The following is a 22,816-nucleotide window of genomic DNA, read 5'->3' as shown; positions in this document are numbered from 1 at the left end:
ACTTCACCCTGCTGTGGTCTATAGCCCTGTTTACCTGTTTACCTATTTTGGTCCTTCCTTCCTGTGAGAGCAGCTTTCTGCTATTGTACTAACCTCAGGGGCATTTCCACCCTGAATATCTAATCTTGTTTACTTCATCTTGGATGTTTTCATTCTGAGATTTCCTATTCCTATACTTTTGTCCTATACTGGGGGCCTTTGCTCCCTTTACCTAACCTTATTTACCTAATCTTGTTTACCCAAACTTGGGTGTGTACATCCTATGGCTTTCTAATTCTTTATGCCTTGTTAACCCATGGGTGCAAGCTCAAGGAATTCCTAAGCATATTCCCCACAGACTCATTTATTTATTGTATGTTAGCTGTTTGCAACTTTTGTTAAGTTGGCTACTTTGTATTGTTACTGTACCATGAATTATAGATATCTCATAAATAAACATGTGTGAGAAAAGAATTGATTTACTATCAATGATTTACCAATTTTATAAGTACGTGAGCACTTTTGAAGAATGCCATTTATGGGACGCTATGCTTGGCCTTTATGATATTCCGCAGCTACTTGGTATGATGCTATACACTACGATAATTATGTCTTTATCTATTTATCTGTCTATCTAACTTATACACCAAACATAAAGATGGTCAAGCAACTTATCAGAGGGGCAAAAGAATTAGAATGTGTAGTTCAACAAAAACACAAAAGGTGAAGAGTTCCTGAATAAATCATCAGACTAAAGTATGAATTACTCTAGCAGTCAGTTGTAAAGCACGTTTTCAAATATATGCTAGTGAATAAGAATAGCAAGGAAACCCTGCTGACTTTGGGAGAACATACTGTGTTTCATTCTTTGCATTTGCTAGAGCAACTAGCCTTGCCTTATGCACAGTAGATACCCGATAAACATGTGTTGGACAACTTCCTGACTGAATAGATACAGAGAGGCATGTAACATGAATTATGGAATAAGAAGAAACATAGAATCTTGGGGAGAAAAAGGGGATGGTAATAAGTCTGGTTCACAGTGATTTCTCATTAACTATGATGCTATTTCTCTACCAACTGCTTAGCAGGGGTCTATGTGATCTGCTCTCTGCAGCCAGCTTATTGATTGTGCGGGTCAATATAATGTAATGCATAAAGAACCAAGAAAATGGGAGGTAGCATTTTCCCAGATAACTGCTAAGAAGCAGATACTTTACACTTTCATACAATGAGGGTGAGTGACTCCCATGTGAAGCTGAATTATTTGTAAAAGCGATCCTAAAACTGATGATTTTTTTTTACCAATAGGTCTGATCCTAGTGAAAGATTAATTAGATTTAAGAGAAATGTGAAAACCTATTAAAGACAGCATTTGTAGAAGCATGAGGTAAAAAGTGTTTTTTCTTTTTCATTTTTACTATGTGTGTTTACACATACATATCGGGGGGTTAGTTAAAGGGTCTTAGATTATGATGGCTCCTGGCTTCTGTCTCCCTAGATACTCAGTGCCTAACCATTTTATTGCCAGTTAGTGCTCACACTAAATGAGAGTGAAAATGACTAGCAGCGGGGCGCCTGGGTGGTGCAGTCGATTAAGCTTCAGACTTCAGCCAGGTCACTATCTCGCGGTCCGTGAGTTCGAGCCCCGCGTCAGGCTCTGGGCTGATGGCTCAGAGCCTGGAGCCTGTTTCCAATTCTGTGTCTCCCTCTCTCTCTGCCCCTCCCCCGTTCATGCTCTGTCTCTCTCTGTCCCAAAAATAAATAAACGTTGAAAAAAAAAAATTAAAAAAAAAAAAAAAAAGAAAATGACTAGCAGCGAGGAGACACCAACGATAAAACAACATCCTCAAAGCAAAAGTTCCGAACCAACCAAACCAACAAGCCAAATAACAGAGAAACAAAAAATACACTTAATGCATAAAACAAAAAAAGTTACTGAAGAGAACAAAACTAATCAATAAAAAAGAAGTTTGTGTTAAATGTCAGTTTTCATATCTCCAACAGAGTTCCAAGTCAAATTAGGCTCTGGTTTCTTTCCTTTCACCGCAGGAGAGAATGTTTCACCTTACCTGCCAGAGAGGGTCTTTTTGCTCAGGGAAGAGCTCAAAGTACTTGTGTGCGAGTTGCACTGGGGGCAGAGTTTGCAGTTTCAGGGTGGTCCAGCTCTGCACGAAGTTGGCCAAGTTCACAAAGGTATATAACCCCAAGCGGTCATTCCCATAATTCGACAAATGGGTCATGAAAATGCTGATCTGAAAGACAAATACAAATGACGGTAAAATAAACATACTTACGTTCACAAATGGCATAGAATCTTCAAGCGGTACCTCACCTAACCTTGGAATTTCATGAGATATACAATGATCATTTTAGGTGGTGTTATGAACTGAATTGTGTTCCTCCCAAATTTATATGTTGAAACCATAATCTCCAAGGGACGGTTCAAAGATTAGGCCTTTAGGAAGGTAATCACAGTTAAACAAGGTCATAAGGGCAGGGCCCTAGTCCGATAGGTCTTGTGCCCTTATAAGAGGAAGAAATAACTGCACTCTCTCTCTACCTCTGTCCTCCCGCCCTCTCTCCTCCTTTTCCCCCTCACTCCACTTCCTTCTCTCCCCCTTTCTCTCTCTTTTCCTCCCTCTGTCTTTCCCTCCATCCTCTTCCTTCTCCCCATCTCTCTAACTCCCTCTGTATACATCCGGAAGGCTGTGTCTATAAACCAGGAAGAGAGTTCTTACCAGAAACTAAATTTGCTGCTACCTCAATCATAGACTTCTAACCTCCAAAGCTGTGAGAAAATAAATGTCTATTATTTAAACCATCCAGTCTGTGGCATCTTGTTATGGCAGCTTGCACAGACTAATACAAGTAGAAAGCCACATATTTGATTTCTATTTTATTTTTTTATTTTTATTAAAAAAATTTTTTTTAATGTTTATTTATTTTTGAGACAGAGGAAGACAGAACATGAGTTGGGGACGGGCATAGAGAGGAGACACAGAATCTGAAACAGGCTCCAGGCTCTGAGCTGTCAGCACAGAGACTGATGCAGGGCTCGAACTCCCGGACCGTGAGATCATGACCTGAGCCGAAGCCGGATGCTTAACCGACTGAGCCACCCAGGTGCCCCTGATTTCTGTTTTAAAATCACTCTTAAACTCATTTTTAAAATAGAAATTGAAATTGGGTTTTTTTCCCCCCACACTGTTTATTAAAAGTATACTACTAATTTCCATGTCATTTTTTCTGTATTATAGAATCAACATCATTAAACCCAATAATAGTAACTTCTAGGCCACTAAAGACCCAGAATTAGACTAGTTCTAAAATCAAACAATTGTTCCTGATCTTTACTGGTTTAGATATGTATGTAGATAGAAATGGAAGTAGACTCAAAACTCTAATGAAGACTTTCTACTGCAATAAAGTAATTGTTGGGGCATCTGGGTGGCTCTGTTGGTTGAGCATCCCACTCTTGAATTTGGCTCAGGTTATAATCCCCAGGTCGTGGGATGGAGCCCCACATCAGGCTCTATGCGGAGTGTGGAGCCTGCTTAAGATTCTCTCTTTCTGTCCTCCTCAGCACCTGTACCCCACTCATGTTCTCTCTCTCTCTCTCTCTCTCTCTCTCTCTCTCTCAAATAAATAAATAAATAAATAAATAAATAAATTAAAAAGGAAACTTAGTGTTTGCATGGAAACTGATTGCTTTTAGCCAAAAAACTCTTCTATACTTATCTTTTTGTAATATTTCTTATCTCTGTATTAACTCTAAAAACACCATAGCATTTTGGTATTGTATTTTTGTAGATCAAAGATGAGGACAAAGTAAAATCTAGATTGATTGCTCTTGGACACAGCAACAAAAATTTTGAATATGATTACAGATATGATGTACAATCCATCAGGGATTGCAGTTGGAATTTAAAAATATTTAATTTTTTAATTTTTTTAAATGTTTATTTATTTTTGACAGAGGGAGAGAGACAGAGCATTAGCGGGGGAAGGGCAGAGAGAGAGGGAGACACAGAATCCGAAGCAGCCTCCAGGCTGCTGTTCCAGCGGGGCTCGAACTCACAGACTGAAAGATCATGACCTGAGCTGACATCGGATGCTCAACCAACTGAGCCACCCAGGAGCCCCAAAAATATTTATTTTTTTACTGTTTACTTATATTTGAGAGAGAGAGACAGAACACGAGTGGTGGAGGGCAGAGAGAGAGGGAGACAGAGAATCGAAAGTAGGTTCCATGCTCAGAGCCGTCAGCACAGAGCACAGTGGGGCTCAAACACACGAACTGGGAGATCATTACCTGAGCTGAAGTCGGACACCCAACCGACTGAGCCACCCAGGCACCCCTGGAATTTAAAAATATTAAACGAAGGAGAGGGGCACCTGGGTGGCTCAGTCAGTTAAGCCTCCGACTTTGGCTCAGGTCATGGTCTTGTGGTTTGTGGGTTTGAGCCTGTATTGGGCTCTATGCTGACAGCTCAGAGCCTAAAGCCTGCTTCAGATTCTGTGTCTCCCTCTCTCTGTCCCTCCCCCCACTTGCACTCAGTCTCTCCCTCTCTCTTAAAAAATAAATAAATATTTAAAAAAATTAAAAAGAAATAAATGCAAGAGAATTTGTATATTCTTGATCTAAATTGTGGAGATTACTAATGTAAGTCATGAAAAGGGAATTAATAATTTTCTACCATAAATAATATTTGTATTTGCTCCTCAATCTAATATTTGCATATAAGTATTTTAAGAATTCATTTTTATTACTTATTTTTTAGATCTTTAATATTTCAGAGAAATTAACATATAATAATTAAGTACTTTATTAACTTAATTAACTTTATTAACTTAATTAACAGTAATTTAATGTTAGAAATAGTAACATTAAAGCAAATATAACATGTTAAGTGAATCAGAAAAATAATATCCACAGGCAGTATGTAGAAAGCAAGTCAAGTGTTGCATGGCTAATTTTTTATGGATGCTAACTGATTCTTTTTTTAAGGGTTAATGTTTCTTGGTGTGCTTACTTGGGTTGTTTAAACTATTTTGAAAATAAAAGTGGATTTGCAGTAACCATTCTAATATCACATCTTTGCAACCTGGTTAGAATGTTAGCCATGCAATAGAGTTTATATACAGCAGAATCATCATGCCTAAGACTTAATTTGTCATTGGATAGCTATAAATGTCTGAAGAGGATACCTTTTGTGTTAAAAATAATAGGACATTAACTTGTTCCAGAATTAAAAAAACAAACAAGCAAACAATACTCTGGCAAAGTACTGCCAGAGTAAGTTACAAGTTAAAGATATCAGGTTCACTGAATGCCCCTTTTACTTTGGGAAAAAAAAAACAAAACACAACATTCCCTTTCTATGTGTTATATTAGAATACTGAAATTAATTCTGTGAGAAAAATCTTATTAAAATTATTAGAGATACTCCTCACCATGGTTGAAGGTGGGGAGGAGAGTGGGAGAGCTTGGTTCATTTTCTTCATATCCCTAAGTTATATAAAATAATACCTAAAAAGTATATGGTGCTTTCTATGTGCAAGGCACATATCTAAGCCTTTTACATATCTGAAAAGATTAAATCCTTTAACAGATAATTCTTATGGGGTAGGTACAGTTATTGTCTCTTTTCACAGATGAAGAGACTGGGATATATAGTTAAGTAACTTGTCCAAGTCCCACATCTAGTCAATGGCAGAACAGAATTTGAAACCCAGGCCATTTGATTCCCAAATCTGATACCTGATATACCTGACAGCTTCATTCAAATATTTTAATATATAGTTTCAAATCCATCATTTTTATTTCCTTCTGCTTTTTTATTTTTATTTTTTAATTTTTTTTCAACGTTTATTTATTTTTTTTGGGACAGAGAGAGACAGAGCATGAACGGGGGAGGCGCAGAGAGAGAGGGAGACACAGAATCCGAAGCAGGCTCCAGGCTCTGAGCGGTCAGCACAGAGCCCGACGCGGGGCTCGAACTCACGGACCGCGAGATCGTGACCTGGCTGAAGTCAGACGCTTAACCGACTGCGCCACCCAGGCGCCCCTCCTTCTGATTTTTTAAAAACAAAAGACAAAAACGTCTGTCTGTACAAAAAGTGGAAAATATATGTAAGCAGTATCTTGCTAACTTAAAGTTTTTTTTTTTCTTTTTTTCTTTTAAATTGGAATGCCAGAAGATAAATTATTTTTGGAATCTTATAAGAAAACTTTCAAAACGATGAATTATACTATTTGAAAGAATATTACTGACTGCCTGCAGATTTATCTTTGAAGGCAGTATCACTCCTATCATATTTCCAGTCCATTTTTTCCCTGTGGAGTGTATTCAAAGGTTTTTACTCTAAAGGTCAGAAAAGAGAAAGGCTATTTTAAACAAGATTCTTCACATAGCTAATTTAGATACAAATTTATATTAAATCCCCCAAATGTTAGTTGGTACAACATTCTCACTTGAGATTCATGTGGAATCATTAGAACAGGCTTGGGGTATCTATGTCTGTGAGTGATTTTTACACTGGCCAACTTCTCTCTCTCTTAAAGTTTCCCCTCCCAAATAAGAAGTGTCCTCTTGGCAGAACTTAATTACAGCGTTTCTAGAATATAACGTAGTATCAGTCGTTGATGACCATATAATTGCAATGGTTGTCATGTAGAACTTCTTTATAATCACCACAAAATAATATACATTTGGTCCCAATAAGTATGCATTTATCTCATGTCACTACTGTAATTAAGAAATAAAACAGTGTAAGTAGTGTGCTTCAGGATAATTATAGTTTCTCAGGACTGAAATTGTTATGAAAAACCAGGATGCTGGCTGAATGCCTAAAAAAATATAATAATGTCCTAGAAATATACCACCTGCCCTCTAGCATTATTATTTTAAGATGGAACTTTAAAGCACCTGTAAGTGTCTAAAATCTGACAAAATTTTAAATAAAAATACTACTTGGAGAGTACTGTAAAGATTATGTTTATATTATGGACAAATGTATATTATCATTTCATTAGGGTAGTAACTCAATGCCTTTAAAAGATTTTTGTCACAGTGTAATTCTAAGTCATTTATTTAGAATTTCCTTAGGAGAACAAGCCTTGTTTTCCAAATGGAAGTATCAAACTTAATGCGGAGCAAATGCAAAATCTGCCTTTAGTGGGAAGCGACATCTGGAGATGTGTGGTTCTAAGCTGAGGCATGCTTCTGCATTAAAAATTTTTTTTTGATTTATTTTATTTTTGAGAGAGAGAGAGACACAGAATCTGAAGCAGGGTCCAGGCTCCGAGCTGTCAGCACAGAGCCCAATGCGGGGCTTGAACTAATGAACTGTGAGATCATGACCTGAGACAAAGTTGGATGCTTAACCCACTGAGCCACCTAGGTGCCCCAATGTTTCTCTGTTTAAATGTTCCTTTGCTGGGAATAGAAGGGGCATCCTGGCCAGGATGGTTGCAATCACTGTTGTATGGGGCATCATGTTTACCTGCCTTACAGGTTAGAAACAAATTAATGCTGGTATATGGTCAATTGACTGCACTTTAAGAAAAATTCTGCAAGCACAGCTTAACTGCATATCTGACTTGCTAAACCACCTATTGTGCAGACAGAACACTTTAGATTTAGTATTTCTGGACAAGTGTCTTGTTCAAAAAACAAAACCTATTCAGAGGGTGTAGTGAGAATAAGATAAATTAAGAATAGATGTGGTTTGAAGCATAAATAAGTCAAAGAATATGCAGTATGAAATAGCAAATAATTAATTTTTCACAGACTTGCAATATATTGCTACTATTTTTTACATGACCGTATCTGTTCCTCTGCTTATCCTGTCCTTTTATTTATTTATTTTGATTGTTATTTCCTTACTTATATAGTAAGAATGCTCTTGCTCAGTACTCCCTAAGGCATCATCTAGAAAAGGTATGACTGTGCTATACGTTTGTTATGCTGCAGATGTTTATAGATACAACTCACTGTACCTCACAATATTGCCGCTCAGAGATATACATCGATTCAGGCAAGCAGAGTTTCATCCTTCATGTCACAAAGACAAGCAAGGGCATCATGTTCAATGAGTGAGTTTAAGAATAAGATATCAAGTGCTAATGTCTGAGGCCAACTGCAGCGGGCTGTCCAGGGCGCCCCTGAGGTCTGGGTGCCCTGGCTTCTGTCATCAAGCCTGCCTCTCTGTTGCCTTCGACACTTCTACATACGTCCCTCCTTCAACTCTCAACATGCTTAACTCCCTTAAAGCCAACATGAAACAAGTCTAATTTCTTCCTTTTATCTGGTGTAAAACAGAACTAAAAAAAAAAAAAAAACCAAAAACCAAAAAACAAAAAACAAAAACACTGGAAGGCACTCTCAAAGTCTAACTATTCATTAGAAACATAAAACGGTTTTTCTGAATACTAGATGCAATATTCAGGCACCAAAATTTGAGAAGATCATTACCTGTGAAATAAATCCATTTAATGATACAACTCTAGTCCAACAAAAAGGGAGGCTTTAAATATAGTAATATATAAATCTTGATAATAAGGAATTGGAGAAAAATAATTGAACTCTACGCATAATCCTTACATATGGTCAAAGCACTGTCACGGTGACCAATGGAAAAGTATTCTATAAATGTGGGCAAGTGGTTATCCTCCTGTTTAGTTGCAAATTATATAATTTATTGTCTGGTATGGCATTTTACTTTGCATCTTATGAAGTAACTAACATCCAAAATAACAGAGAAGAACAAAATAAAAACACAAAGGCCTAATTTTATTCATAAAATGAAGCAACACCCTCTTCTAAATTGAGTTAAAATATTTTCACACTTCCAATACCAGAGTAGCTTCCATTGCTTTTCCTATTTGTATGACAAACAGAATGTCATGTAATGGTATGGATGGATGCTAATATCCATAGCCAGAATATCAAATATAGTGTCTTCAATTAGAATTTCAAATCCCTTCTTAGAGCATGAATTTTTACATAAAGTGGACACTAAGTATCTATATATTAGTTCTGTATCTTATAGTACCTTTAAAAGGCAAATCATTTACAGAGTAGTCAGATACAAGGTTCATCAGAAAATATACATCATTATAACAAATACAGAAAGAAACAATAGCTTTGCAGAGCAAGATATATATAAGTCAGCTTGTCCTGTGCTCACGCTACAGCACAGTACTTTTCAAGATAAGCACTCAATATTAGCAGTTAGTTTCTACCTTTGCTTCTGTGGCCCTGCCAGTGTGCCCCTTTTCAGGAAGATTCCATTGTGTTTAAAAATATGCCCATTAGCTTGTTAAATTATTGATTAGGCTTTTAGTTCTCATAAAATGTGAAGATAGATAGAATATAGGGTAAGACATCCCTGATGGCCCATCTGGTGGGTTTTGGCCTTGTACTCATATTTTCCTATAAAAAGCAATTTGTGTCTTTATTTTATTTTGAATATAGGCTGGAAGCACAAAGGAGATAATTCATGTCAGACTATGAGTGTCAGACATTACCAATCTTAATGTCAATATACTTCTAGATTTAAATACACATGATATAACTGTTGTACAATAATTATAGGCTTCCCAAGTAATACCTTTTTAAGTCCTGGGCAACTAATAACTTAAAAATGTTTACATCTATATTCTCAGATACCAAAAGTAAGGAATATTTGCTCAAACCTAATATATTATTCTGCCACTCAATCTAAAAGACCATCACAAGCTTGGAATTCACTATTGAGATATACCAATTCATTTTTTTTTTTTTGAAAAACATAACATATACTGAATAATTGGTTACTGGTTGATCTTTTTTTAACACACTATTAACTTTGCTAAATGTTTTTATGTTCTCTTTTGTTGTATTTCTTGATTAGGTACTAAAAAACATCCTACTTTGGAAAGAAGGAAATGAGGACCAAAAAGTTCAAGCGATCTTTGTGAGGTTATATGGGGAATCCCAGCAAAGCCAGTGCTCGAAGTTAGGGCTTGTGAATTCAGAATCAGTGCTCTTTCCCACATAAGGTTCTGCCACAGACTTTGACAACAAGCTCATCTAATTTCCTTCTGTTTCCTGCTCTCTCTCTTTTTATCATTTTAATTACCTGGTAGATTTTATTTGTAACAATTTTAGGATAAAACTAACATTTCATTGTATACTTTTCCTAGAATTGGCCCAACATAAAATTTCACTTACATATTTTAATATTATTTTTAGAAATGGATGAAATAAAAGTCGATATTTCAATACCTACATCTCTACGCAGATATACATTTCAACTGTTTATTGACTCTGAACATTTTAAGATAATATATACTGAAGAGAGAAATTATTATTTCATTTGGGAAGATTAAGAGGTTTCTTAATGGAAATGTGTCATAGAACTAGAAAGTAAATCCAATCTTCAAATTTTTTTAATATTTATTTTTGAGATAGAGAAAGAGAGAGAGAGAGCATAAGTGGGGGAGGGCAGAGAGAGAGGGAGACCCAGAATCCGAAGCAGGCTCCAGGCTCTGAGCTGTCAGCACTGAGCCCTATGCGGGGCTCGAACTCACAAACAGTGAGATCATTACCTGAACTGAAGTCAGATACTTAACATACTAAGCCACTCAGGCACCCCATCCAATCTTCAAATCTTAAAGGAATGTGTTTGATTTTAGCAAACCTTTCAAGATGTACTCCTCTAGGAATTATTATTAGAAGGAGAAAGAAAAAGAGTAGAAGGAGAAGTAAAAATGGAAGGAAGGAAGAAAGGCAGGCAGGAAGGAAGGCAGGAAGGCAGAAAGGCAGGATGGAAGAGAGGGAGAGTGGAAAGAAGAAAGAGAAGCTCCAAAATCCAACATGTCTTGCCATCTGTAGTTCAGACAGACGGAAAAAAGTAGGCCACTAAGAATGATTTAGTTCGTGTCTTTAAATATCAGATTAAACTGTAACTATTGATCCTCCTACTCAGGCTACTTCCCTAAGTAAAGGATGCTCTTTCCATGTGACTTTCAGTGTGGTTTCATGTAAAATGTGCATCCCCACAAACATTTATAATTAATTACTATTCTTTCAGTCGATGTTTTAACATTCCATACCCTTTTCTATTAAAAGGAAGACTTTCTTGGGTGTGTGAAAAAAATTATAACTTTGTTTTTAATTTGGAGAAGGTTTAATGAAGGAAATAATACCAATCGAACAATTTAAAAATTAAAAGAGATAGTAATTAAAATATTATCCTGGGGACTTACTGCTGAAGTCAGAAAATATAGAAAATGGTTTTGGGTTGCTGGTCTAATTCACATCGGTTTGGTCTGCACACAGTGGGGTAGTACAAACGTGAATCTAGATCCAGAATGCCTGGATCTAGACCCACTGTCTCTGCCTCATTGTACCAATTAACATCTCTGAATCTCAGACTTTTCTATTGTTGAGGAAAACAATAACTTAGTTTATAAGTCTATTTGATGCTGGATGAGTTGGGGTATGCTAAAATATTTTTTAAAATTAAAAGCATTATATGAAAGTTATCATCATTATGCATATTCAATTAAAGTAACTTATAGAATAGTTGACATATCAAATATAATTTTAAATAATTTGATTCATATCTGAGATAATGATATATTTTATAAATAAAATTATTGTTCTTTGTTCTACTGAAATCAACTGTGTATATACCATGTTTATGATAATTAACGTGATTTCCAGTTAAACCAGAAAATGTTGGATACATGTATACCAGAATAAAAAGCACTAAGTTTGATACCTAATACATGAAGCTCTTTTGTAGTCTTCATGTTATTTTTTTAATAAATGCAAGTTTTATCCTCCAGAATTACCTCTGACAGCTGCAGTTAAAAATCAATATAGGAGGAGATTGTTAAATGGGATCCTTTGTTTCATTTCAAAAAGTGCAATGAATAGATTTTAGAAATAGACACTACTCAAGGGTAATAGTGTGATGAGCTGATGTTTCTTTGCTTTATTCCTATGCACCCCAAGTCAGGGAGCATTTCCAGCCCTCTCCCCATCTCCTTGCCTTCCAGGGCACTCAATGCCTGACATATTATGTATTTGTTTGGCGCGCTTTCCTCACTTCCATGTTAGAATGCAAGCTCCTTGAGCCCAGCCCCTGTACTGCTGCTACATCCTCAGTGTTTCATAGGATGCCTGGCACATCCTGGGTGCACAACAAATATTTATTAAATAAAAAAATGAGTCCATGGTAACATAAACTTCTTTTGCTAATAGAAAATGTGGAATAACTTAATTGGCTTCTAATTATTCCCCATATTCTAAAGACGTGAGGGGAAAAACAAAACACTATCCTAAAACCCTGAAAACAGCTGGCATTTAACTGGACACGATGAATTGTTAAATTACATTTTTTATTTGTGTTTTCCATTTCCATTATCAGACTAAATGCAACAGAAGTTCCATTCTGCATCTGATTATTTGCCAGTGTCCCAGTTTTTCAGTCATAATATTTGCTTAGTGAATTATTAACAAATCAGAACTGTTTTGATTCAAGACCGACTAGAGTGTAAACACTGATCTTTCTGAATAAAGAAGTTGGGCAGTGACTTCACCAAAGCAGCAGTAAATAGGGCAGCTGTTCTAACAGAGAACAGAAGGCTCCTGCTATATTTCAGTGAGCAGGGGCTTTATTCTCCATTTTTCTTGTACATTAATACAGGCCTAAGTCATTAAAAGGCAACACATGCTCACATCCGTATCGTTATTGCATATATTTGTTTTGTTTTCCTTTTAGTAGTCAAGTCAGACTGAGGTTTTAGATGTCGCAGTAATTGCCCTTTAGAATACCCTGATTTTGAGACAAGATTCGCCATTGTTACACAGAGAGAAAAACAACCAAAACGGCTTCCCATCCAAGTGACTTAGCATTACTCTCTTTTCAAGAGATCAAATCTCCTTTCCAAACATGTTGCAGTGATGCCACATAAAAGTCACTGAAGTGCAAAATCATAACCCCAGGAATAATCATGGGCATGCCAATGGGTAGGTAAAACATGTCCATTTGTCATCAGTATAAGCTGCACTAATAGCCTCAGAGTTCGACAGTTTTCAGTGAAAAAAGAAAAAAAAAGTCATCTCCATTTATTCAAACAATCAACCAAATGACAAATATTTATTAAATGCCTACTAAGTGCCTGTCAGTCTATTAGGAGGTAGAGATATAATCATGAATAAATTATGCATAATTTTACCTAAAGGTATTTAGGGTAAAATGGGGGATATAGAAAAGAAAATAGCAGATTATGATATAATGTGATCTGGAAATTCTGTGATCTATATATCACACGGATGCAGGGGGTTGGGAACTGATCTAAGACTTGTGGAAGCCTTCCTGAAAAAAGGGACCTTGGAGCTGAGATCTGAAGGATGACAAGTTATAGACACTTCAGGTGAGAAAATAGGTTGGAGTAGTGGTGGGTGACATGGAGCTGAGGTCATGGGGCTCAGATGGAAGGAACTGTGTATGTGAAAGGTGTTTGATAAGAATGTGCATTGAGGCATAGTCAGATATGCATTTTAGGAACTATCCTGACTGTCTTATGAAAAAGGATTTAAATTAGGGATTATGAGGCTTTTATAGGTATATGATTACATAATGATGGCTATGGGAAAGGAGATAAAATAGATTCAAACAATGTTAAGATAATGAAACCCAAGGAATGATATCAGCCACATGGCTGAATAAGAGGTCCCTCATTCTTGTCCTCTGCCCCAACAACAATTTGGCATATACCCATGGACAAAGTCATGTTGAAGGAGCTGTAGGATCCAGCATCATATGTCAAGGAACATGGAAGGAGGCTCTCCCAGTTATGCATTGGATAATAGAAATACAGACCTTCGTCCTAGCTGTGGGCCCTGTAGTGCCCTGTAAACTGGCTTCATCCCTTCATCCCTTCCTGGATGAGGTCCAGGATCCCTTGGAGCACACTGTTGTAGACAATCACCTATAGACAAGAGAGCCTTGGGGAAATACCAGGCTCCTGGTGGAGAGGTTCTAGCACCTCACGATTAGAGCAAAAAAAAAAAACAAAAAAACAAAAAACAAACAAACAAACAAAACAAACAAACAAACAAACAAAAAAACAAGTTTGGATGAGTTGGAGAGGCTAAGGGAAATAGTTTTATTTTACCCACATCATCTGTCCCCCCAAATGGCACAGTTCAGAGCCAAAAGAGATTTTCTCTGCCCAGGATTTCTCCTGAGGGGGAATGTGAGATGGTGTGAGCCAGCACCAGGCTTCCACAGCGGTACAGAATGCTGCCAAAGAGGCCCATTTCCCTCACACCTTATCCAGAGTACTGAGTTGTGAGCTGCATGACTGTAAGGTGGGAAAAGGTTTGAAGAGTGGCAAATAAGACTCTTGGAGCGCATTAAAGGGACATGGATCCTACTAAACGCTTCTCAGACTCCATCAAGGAGCCTATCCAGAAGCCTTCGAGCACACCTGACCACAGATCCTCTCAGATAGCTACCCCAGTGCTCTGCACCCTTCGCTCATACACTCTTCCACTCTGTGGCTGGCTCTCAGTGTATGCTCCCAAGGGTAGCAAGAGCAAGCATTAAAAGATAGCTAGTAGGCACGTGCAGAAAACTGGCCAGAATCTGTAAGCCACAGAGAAACCACAAATGTGAGCTTTAGCTCCACCCTTGGGAAAACAAAAGGAAGGCTGTCACCCAGCCTGGTGTGTTGCAGGATCAAGAGAAGGCATACAAGTTTAAGAATTCAGCCAAAGGGAGAGCAAGAAGCCTGGAGTAAGTGTGTTCATAGAAACACTGGGGGGTGGGAGTGGGGGTGGGGGTGGAAGCCTCAGAATCCTTACCAGTACTGAAAGAAGGCATTCTCTCCCAAAGTCAATTAGTAAAGACTGCAAGATGTGGTTACCATTTCAAATGCATCCACAGAGATGCAAGACTTCAAGGAACATAAAATCAGTCAATCAATCAATCAATCAAGGAAACATGGCACCACCAAAGGATTATAATAATCCTCCGGTAGCTGCCCTTAAAACATGAATATTGTGAAATATTATTTATCCACAAGAAAGAAGGAAATCCTGCCATTTGCAACAATATGGATGGACTTTGTGGGCATTCTGCTAAGTGAAATAAGTCAGACAAATACTGTATGTTATTATATATATGGGTAATATAAATGTTTTTAATGTTTTATTTTATTTTTGAGAGGGAGAGAGAGACAGAATACGAGCAAGGGAGGGGCAAAGAGAGAGGGAGACACAAAATGTTCCGAGCTGTCAGCACAGAACCTGATGTGGGGCTCGAACCCACGAAGTGCGAGATCATGACCTGAGCCGACTGAGCCACCCAGGTGCCCCCATATATGTATAATCTAAAAAAGTCAAAATCATAATAACAGAGAGTAGAATGGTGGGTACCAAGGGCTGGAAGGTGGGGGAAATGGGGAGGTGTTGGTCAAAGGATACAAATTTCCACTTATAAGAGAAGTAAGTTCTGGGATCTAATGTATAGCATGGTGATATAGATAACAATCTCGTATTATATATTTGCAAGTTGCTAAGAGAGAAAATCCTAATTGTTCTCCCCATAAAAGAAGAAATGGTAATTATGTGAGATGATGGAGTTATTAGCTAACCCTACTGTGGTAATCATCTTGTGAAGTATGTGTATCAAATCATCACGTTGTACATCTTAAACTCAAACAATATTATATGTTAATTAGAGCTCAGTAAAGATGGGGAAAAGGTAATAAATCTCTAATGACCTATGTCTCATTGCATGTGAGGGGTGAAAAAAAGAATGGATCAAATATTTTATTCTGTTTTCTGACTTAGATAACTGGATGGATACTGAAGTAATTTTAACAAAATAGAAACAATGAAGGAATGATAAAGCAATATATTAAGAGAAATAAAAACTTGAAAAGGGTGGCTATAGAGAACCGGACAGAAAGTTAAAAAGGGAAGCATAGACGCTTGCTGTGGCTGCTCTGAGAGTCTTAGTAAGCCCATAGAAATTTACAGAGACTTCAATCTGTATGATTTTCTTCAGCATTGCACCAGTTAGAGGCCAGCTGTAGATTTGCAGGCAGAAAACAGTTGAATTCTTGTAGAAATTGGGGATTTGCTAAATTAATGAAATGGAAGAAAAGTAGGACAAGGGATTTCTTAGTAATGCTTGGAAGATAGAGACAGAAATTAGCCCCCATGTGCTTTCTGAAATTAGTAACATTTTCAATCTTTTAATGTATATTTTTATATTTTAAATAACTCATTTTATGGCTACAAGTTAGCCACATTAAAAAATACTTTTACAGGGTAGGATCCCTGAAATGGCAGGAAAATGAGCTCCTAGGCTAGAATTCAAGTTACAACTGTGTAGAAGGATTTTAAGCTTTCTTCTAGGTCTAGCTAGGCTTTCCATAGCAGGACTCAAATTTCTTGTGAGTCAAGATGACACCAGAGAAAACATCTTGGCTTTAGTTATTTTGCACTTAATTACAAAGAGGAATTTCCTTAAGGTAAGGGATTCCAAAGAGCAGGAGCCTTTAGGATGTGTGGCTTCAGTGCAAGTTGAAAGAGTTGGTGAAAGAGGTTGAGTAGAGCTTGGATCTCCCACACCCATCTTCTGTGCTATTGGATGTAGGTGCCAACCATCACTACTGTGACTCCAAATGAACATACAAGGGATCCTGAGAGGGGTAGCATTTGAATGCCTGCCATGTTGAGACCATCCTTGATGAACGGGTATTATTTAAAAATGGTCTTAGATATGTTTTCACTCTTACGTGGATCCTGAGAAACTTAACAGAAGACCATGGGGGAGGGGAAGGAAAAAAAACAACAAAAAGGTTGGAGAGGGAGGGAGCCAAAACATAAGAGACCCTTAAAAACTGAGAACAAACTGAGGGTTGATGGGGGTTGGGAGGGAGTGGAGGGTGGGTGATGGGTATCCAGGAGGGCACCTGTGGGAATGAGCACTGGGTGTTGTATGGAAACCAATTTGACAATAAATTTCATATTTTAAAAAATGGTCTTAGATTGGTTAAAAATGTATATTGTAAACTCCAGAGCCATCACTAAAATTTTCTTAGGAAGTATAATTGATATGCTAAAAGGTGAAATGAAGTGGAGTCATCTAAAGTGCTCAGTTAAGGGGCACCTGGGTGGCTCAGTCGGTTAAGTGTCCCATTCTTGATTTCAGCTCAGGTTGTGATCTCACAGTTTGAGTTTCAGCTTTGCATCAGGCTCTATGCTGATGGCGTGGAGCCTGCTTGGGATTCTGTCTCCCTCTCTCTCTGCCCCTCCCCTGCTTGCTCTCTATCTCTCTTTCAAACTAAATAAAAATAAGTTTAGAAAAAGTGCTCAGTTAAAATTAGTAACGACATAAACAGAAAAGGGAGCAAAGAGAAAATGCAACATATATAAAAGTTAAAACATAGTAGATATTAATCCAACTATATCAAAATCCCATTAATTTTAAATGGTCTAAGTACATCAGTTAAAATATAGAGATTGTCAGAATTGATTTAAAAAAAAAGATGCAACTGTATGTTGCCTACAAAAAACTCACTTTACGTATAAGGACTCAATTAGGTTAAAGGAAAAATATGGAGAAAGATATACCACGCTAACACGAAGCAAATGAAATCAGAATACCTAAATTAACTTCAGAAAGGCAGGCTTCAGAATAAGAAAGATTATCATGGGTAAATAGTATATACACCGCCAAAAGCAGACACCAGGCTTTGCACACTCACACATATACTCATGTACACACACATACACGCATGTACACTCATACACTCACACACATTCACTTGCACATCCATTCATAACACATATGTGCACATACACACCAACTCCAAGATACTGGGCAGAGAAGCCAACATAGCACTGGAGGAAGAAAAGAATTTTGATTTGGGTTTAAAATCACAACTTTTAACTTAAAATATCTATAATATTCTTATAACTGAACGTGGCTACAGAGCTATGGATTCTGGCCAAGATATTCATATGGAACCCTCTACCTTGCAGGAAGCAGAGTTCACTGTAGCACAGGTGAGTGTTCTCATAAATTTATATATTCAAATGTTTCCCAAGAATAGTTCTCTAATGGATCTAATGGTACATCTTAAAAATATTTTATCTAAATACTTTAACAGAGGAAATGTTTGTTACACTTGTTTTAACATGGGTTAAATCAACATCACTTGTATTATTGACTTGAATTAGCTTATAGAGATATTTTTTCCTCATATGAAAGTATGTGTGGGTTTGTTGTGTTGTGCTTTTTTTGTTTTTGTTTTTTTGCCTTCATTTCCTTTTAGTAAAGAAGTCATATAAAGGATATGAATGGTTCTCCAGCTTATGCTAACCAAAGAATATTAAAATAAATCCTCCATTGAAACATCACAATTGACAAATAATATAAAAGTACATATTTTAAAATAGAGGTGCTGAAATTTTGATTAAAGTGAGCCAAGTGGCTAAAATGGGTTTGGTTGGGGGGCCAACACTAATGTGTGATAGTAACTTTACAGTAGTTTTGCAATGTATGTATACAATCTAAGAAACTAAAATTGTATCTCTCCACTTCACCTTTCCCCCCCTTCTCTCTTTTTTCCTCTTTTGTATTCCCAGTTGTATAGAGATGTAACTATGGGTTTTGCTGGCCTCAGTACTTTTGTTATACTAGCAAAATGTTCTACAGTTTCCAAATTGTCAAAATCTGATCTGAATGTCAGCAGGCTATATTTTAAAACACATGAATAGCATTGTGAACAAAAATATTCCTGTCAGGTGTCCATTTCCCAGTACCAAAACAGCTCCATCCTTGGTTATCTGTCACAGCAGTTCTTTGAGATTTGAGTGTTTAACACATGTCATATCCTGACAATCTACCATTATAGATTATAGTCTGCTATTATAGACAAAAATGTATAGTCCATTCAATACTGTTGGATCTCCTAGAACATTTGGATCTGGTAACTCAACAAACAGCTGCAGTAACACAAAAGGATTACTGGAAAAGATTTGGGGTTGACAGAGCACTAATTTTAATAATGACAAATTGTCTCAGATTTCAACATTTTTCATATTCATGACCCTTCTGCTCCTGAAACAAAGCAATTTATGTCCCTGAAAATTGTCCCTGTGCTTTAATTTGATACCCTTATAGACATCATGTGTTTTTATTTCAGTACATCTGACATGAGTTGAATGACGAGAAACATATATTAGAAAGGTCAAATTTACATTTAAGAGAACAGGGAGTGATGGTGTTAGTACTGACTCTGTGAGTTCACACTCTGTTCTCTACTCTCCAATAGATGGTCATGGTATTTTTCAAAAGATTTCATATAAATCCTTGTTAATACATTTACATTTAAAAAAGGGGGGGGGGTGCCTGGGTGGCTCAGTCGGTTAGGCATCTGACTTCAGCTTGGGTCATGATCTCGCGGTCCATGAGTTGGAGCTCTATGTCTGGCTCTGTGCTGACAGCTCAAAGCTTGGAGCCTGCTTCAGATTTTGTGTCTCCCTCTCTCTGCCCCTCCCCTGCTCCCATCTCTGTCTCCCTGTCTCTCTCTCTCTCTCTCAAAAGTAAATATTAAAAAAATGGTGAACAATATACTTCCCAAACAAAACATGTCTGCTAGTTGAATTGAAGTCATTCACTGACATTTTTTTCAGGGTTTGAAGAAGGGAAAGTACTTAATAAGTGGCTATATACATGGCTCAGATCACAATGTCAAAAAATATACATTTCCATAGCCCACTCATTTTGAAGCATGGTTTCATTAACTAGTTGTTTGTATTTTTAAATTTATCATTCATCAAATCACATACATTTACATTAATTAATGAGACTAATAGCAAATCTACTGAGAGTGAGATTAAAGTTCTACAAATACTTTGAAAAGATAAAATGCAGTACAATTTTTCGTTTTTGGCTATACAAATTTATAAATGAAGAGCATAAAGGTACAATTTTGAACTATATTAGTGCTTGAAGAATTTGAAGAGTTGCTTTCTTTTAAATATTTTAGCCTCCATTTATTGATTAAAACAGACTTTGCACACTCACATATACATCTCTAAATTTCAGTAATGGGATCCATGTGACTCTCTAGCAAATGTATAAAATTATTACAAATAAAATAAAATCATTATTGAGACTTCTAAAAATATTTTTAAACATACATATTAAAATTTAGAAATTCATAAAGGTAGAAGTGAAAGATTGCTTGATCAATATATGGTAGCTTATAATATTTAAATTAAAGGAAAAGCAACTTTTCAAATTCTGCATTTACTTATGCAATTTGAAAACTGTGCTCATAATAAAATTATTATTATATATAATATTTATGTGTCCATGAGATTGTTGTTTAATAGGGAAATATCAGATGTAAAAAGAGAATATTGGGAAGTTATGGCATTTTTCCTAGTTTTATTGAATTATATTTACTTGAGATCATTGACTATTATCATGTGGAAACAAAATATAATCCAATACAAATGTCAACAGAGAAAGTAAGATAAAACTTATGAAAGCAAGCAATGCTAGCATATTTATTGTAGGGTTATTGGATGAACACAATAGATAGCATTTGCTTTGAGGACAGAGAGAAGTCTTCTGTGTGATGGCATGGGTGTGGTCTAGGAAGAGTTCATGAAATAAGAGCAACTCCAATTAGACTTTGAATATAAATAAATTTTAACTAGCTCAAGAAGAAAGTGCTTGGTATTGTTCTACTCTAGGTAGAAAGGAAAGAAAGCATGGAAATGAGACACATAAGGTACTTTGGGGAAGAACAAATTTTCTGATTGTGTCCCCTTAAAATTCATATGTCGAAACCCTAATCCTCAATACCTCAGAATGTGACTGTATTTGGAGATAGAACTTTTAAAGAAGTGACTAAGTTAAAATGAGGCCCTCAGGGTGAGCCCTAGTCCATTTTTAACTGGTGTCATTAAAGAAAAGTAAAGTGATATCAAGGATGTGTGAGCACAGAGGAAAGCCCACGTGAGGAGACAGTGAGACTGCAGCCATCTGCAAGCCTTAGAAGTTTCAGAAGAAACCAAACCTTTCGACACCTTCTAGAACTGTGAGAAAATAAATTTCTGTTGTTTAAGCCACCTAGTCTGTGGTATTTCATTGTGTCAGCCCTAGCGAACTAATGCATTGAGCATGCTGTTTTAGCAAGAGTAGAGGGCTTATGTAAAGAAGCAACGGGACTCATCTTAGGAAAGCTTGAGGACAAATGGAGGAAATCACTGGATCAATCAGTGTTGAGAAAGATATTTATGGGGTGAGAGGTGAAGCAATGGGTGCCATCTGAGGCTGGGGTTTGTTTCACTGCTTTATTGCAGTAAGGAATTCTTTAGATGAATGCAGAAAACACTTTCTGGGAGATGTTTGCCTTATTCCTGAAATTATTGTCCACTTTGTGTGAAGATTTTACATTGCCAATTCCTGGTGAAGAGGAGTAAATAGTTGTGACAAAAGCAATCAGGTTTTGAACTTGAAATAATGGAATAGGTTGCACTCCATCAAGTATTATCTAATTTGTGAAGTACTAAACTATAAACCTCTTAATTTTTTGTGCTTACAGTTTATGGTTTTGCTCATTACCATATAGATTTTGGTAGAACTAATCACTTTTGATTGGAAAATTAATTTCTCTTAGATACCATCTGCTTCCTCATTCATTAAGAAAATGAGAAACACATGATGAAGAAATGAGTGATGGAGAGATCCAGCAGCTACGTGGGGTTGGGTTTTCTTCATTTCCTTATCTCCTAGCCTGCTTGTTGGCAAATAACAAACTGAAGTTTTGAGTATTTATAGGTGAGTATCAAGGGCTTACATTTATGACCCCCTTGCAAACAAAAGAACTCACTAGAGAACTGAAAAAAAAAACCCACAAAAGATAAGAAACAGTTATGCTTTTTTGTGGGTATGTGAAATTATCTATCAGATAGGCCTATGTAGATTCTTTTTAGGAAAGGGTGCAGAATAGCAATGAATCCATTGAATTACATTTGGAAAACAATGCCCAGCAACAAAAGAGATGATTTTAAAACTAGGTATTTCTGGATGTGCTGAAGCTTTGTTCTCAAAGAATCTGAATTCAGAATCGTTTCCTATATGAGAAGATAGGTTATTTATGAGGAAAGGCTTTTTTAAAATATCTGGGTTTAGCTTGGGATATTCCTAAGGAGCAACAGCAAAATCTTTTTGTTTGTTTACCATAAAAATTGTTTTACTTCTTCAACGTTAAATGAGATTTTCAATATACAGAAAGAAACTAGATAAATAGAAATTAGCAACTATTGTGACAATTTAATCCGGATTGTTGTAAGAATCATGCAGGAGAAGACTACCAACCTGAACAAGAGTTCAATGCCTAAGTGAGTACTATTTAAAGAGACATCTGCCGGGATATACGTCCACAAGACAGTGCTGAGTTATAGGTTAACAAGGATAAGTTGACATTCAGCTGCAGGTACACAGAAGAGGGTTTGTGATTAAAACCTATAAGCATTGCCTGTCTGTTGGCACAAAAGCAAACAGGCATGGATCTGCTTAATAATTATTCTATGAAATCCCAAACTCTCTAGCTTAAAGTAATTTGGTATTTAAGATCCTTCAAATATTAGATAATACATCTGCTCACTGGGAGTGCATTTAATCCATTTATTAAAATAATGAGTTTGTTTTCCCCATGCAACTTGACTTTTTCACCTTCTGGACTATACAAGTGGACAATGGACACTGATAATCTACCCAGGGATTTCCCACTTGC

At 36.7% G+C, this 22,816-nt stretch overlaps 1 protein-coding gene across 3 annotated transcripts in view; it reads right to left on the bottom strand.

Moving 5' to 3' along the window:
• LOC123593421 (bifunctional heparan sulfate N-deacetylase/N-sulfotransferase 4) overlaps nucleotides 1-22,816 on the bottom strand; it is a 424,939-nt gene that overhangs the window by 42,286 nt on the left and 359,837 nt on the right. For all 3 annotated transcript variants that reach the window (XM_045469197.1, XM_045469186.1, XM_045469207.1), the window contains exon 8: nucleotides 2,052-2,234. In XM_045469197.1, the coding sequence (XP_045325153.1) occupies nucleotides 2,052-2,234 (183 nt within the window). The remainder of the gene's footprint in view (nucleotides 1-2,051; nucleotides 2,235-22,816) is intronic.

The sequence above is a fragment of the Leopardus geoffroyi genome, chromosome B1 (assembly GCF_018350155.1).
Source record: "Leopardus geoffroyi isolate Oge1 chromosome B1, O.geoffroyi_Oge1_pat1.0, whole genome shotgun sequence".
NCBI classification, from domain to species: domain Eukaryota; kingdom Metazoa; phylum Chordata; class Mammalia; order Carnivora; family Felidae; genus Leopardus; species Leopardus geoffroyi.
This window is presented reverse-complemented; position numbering and strand designations above follow the sequence as displayed.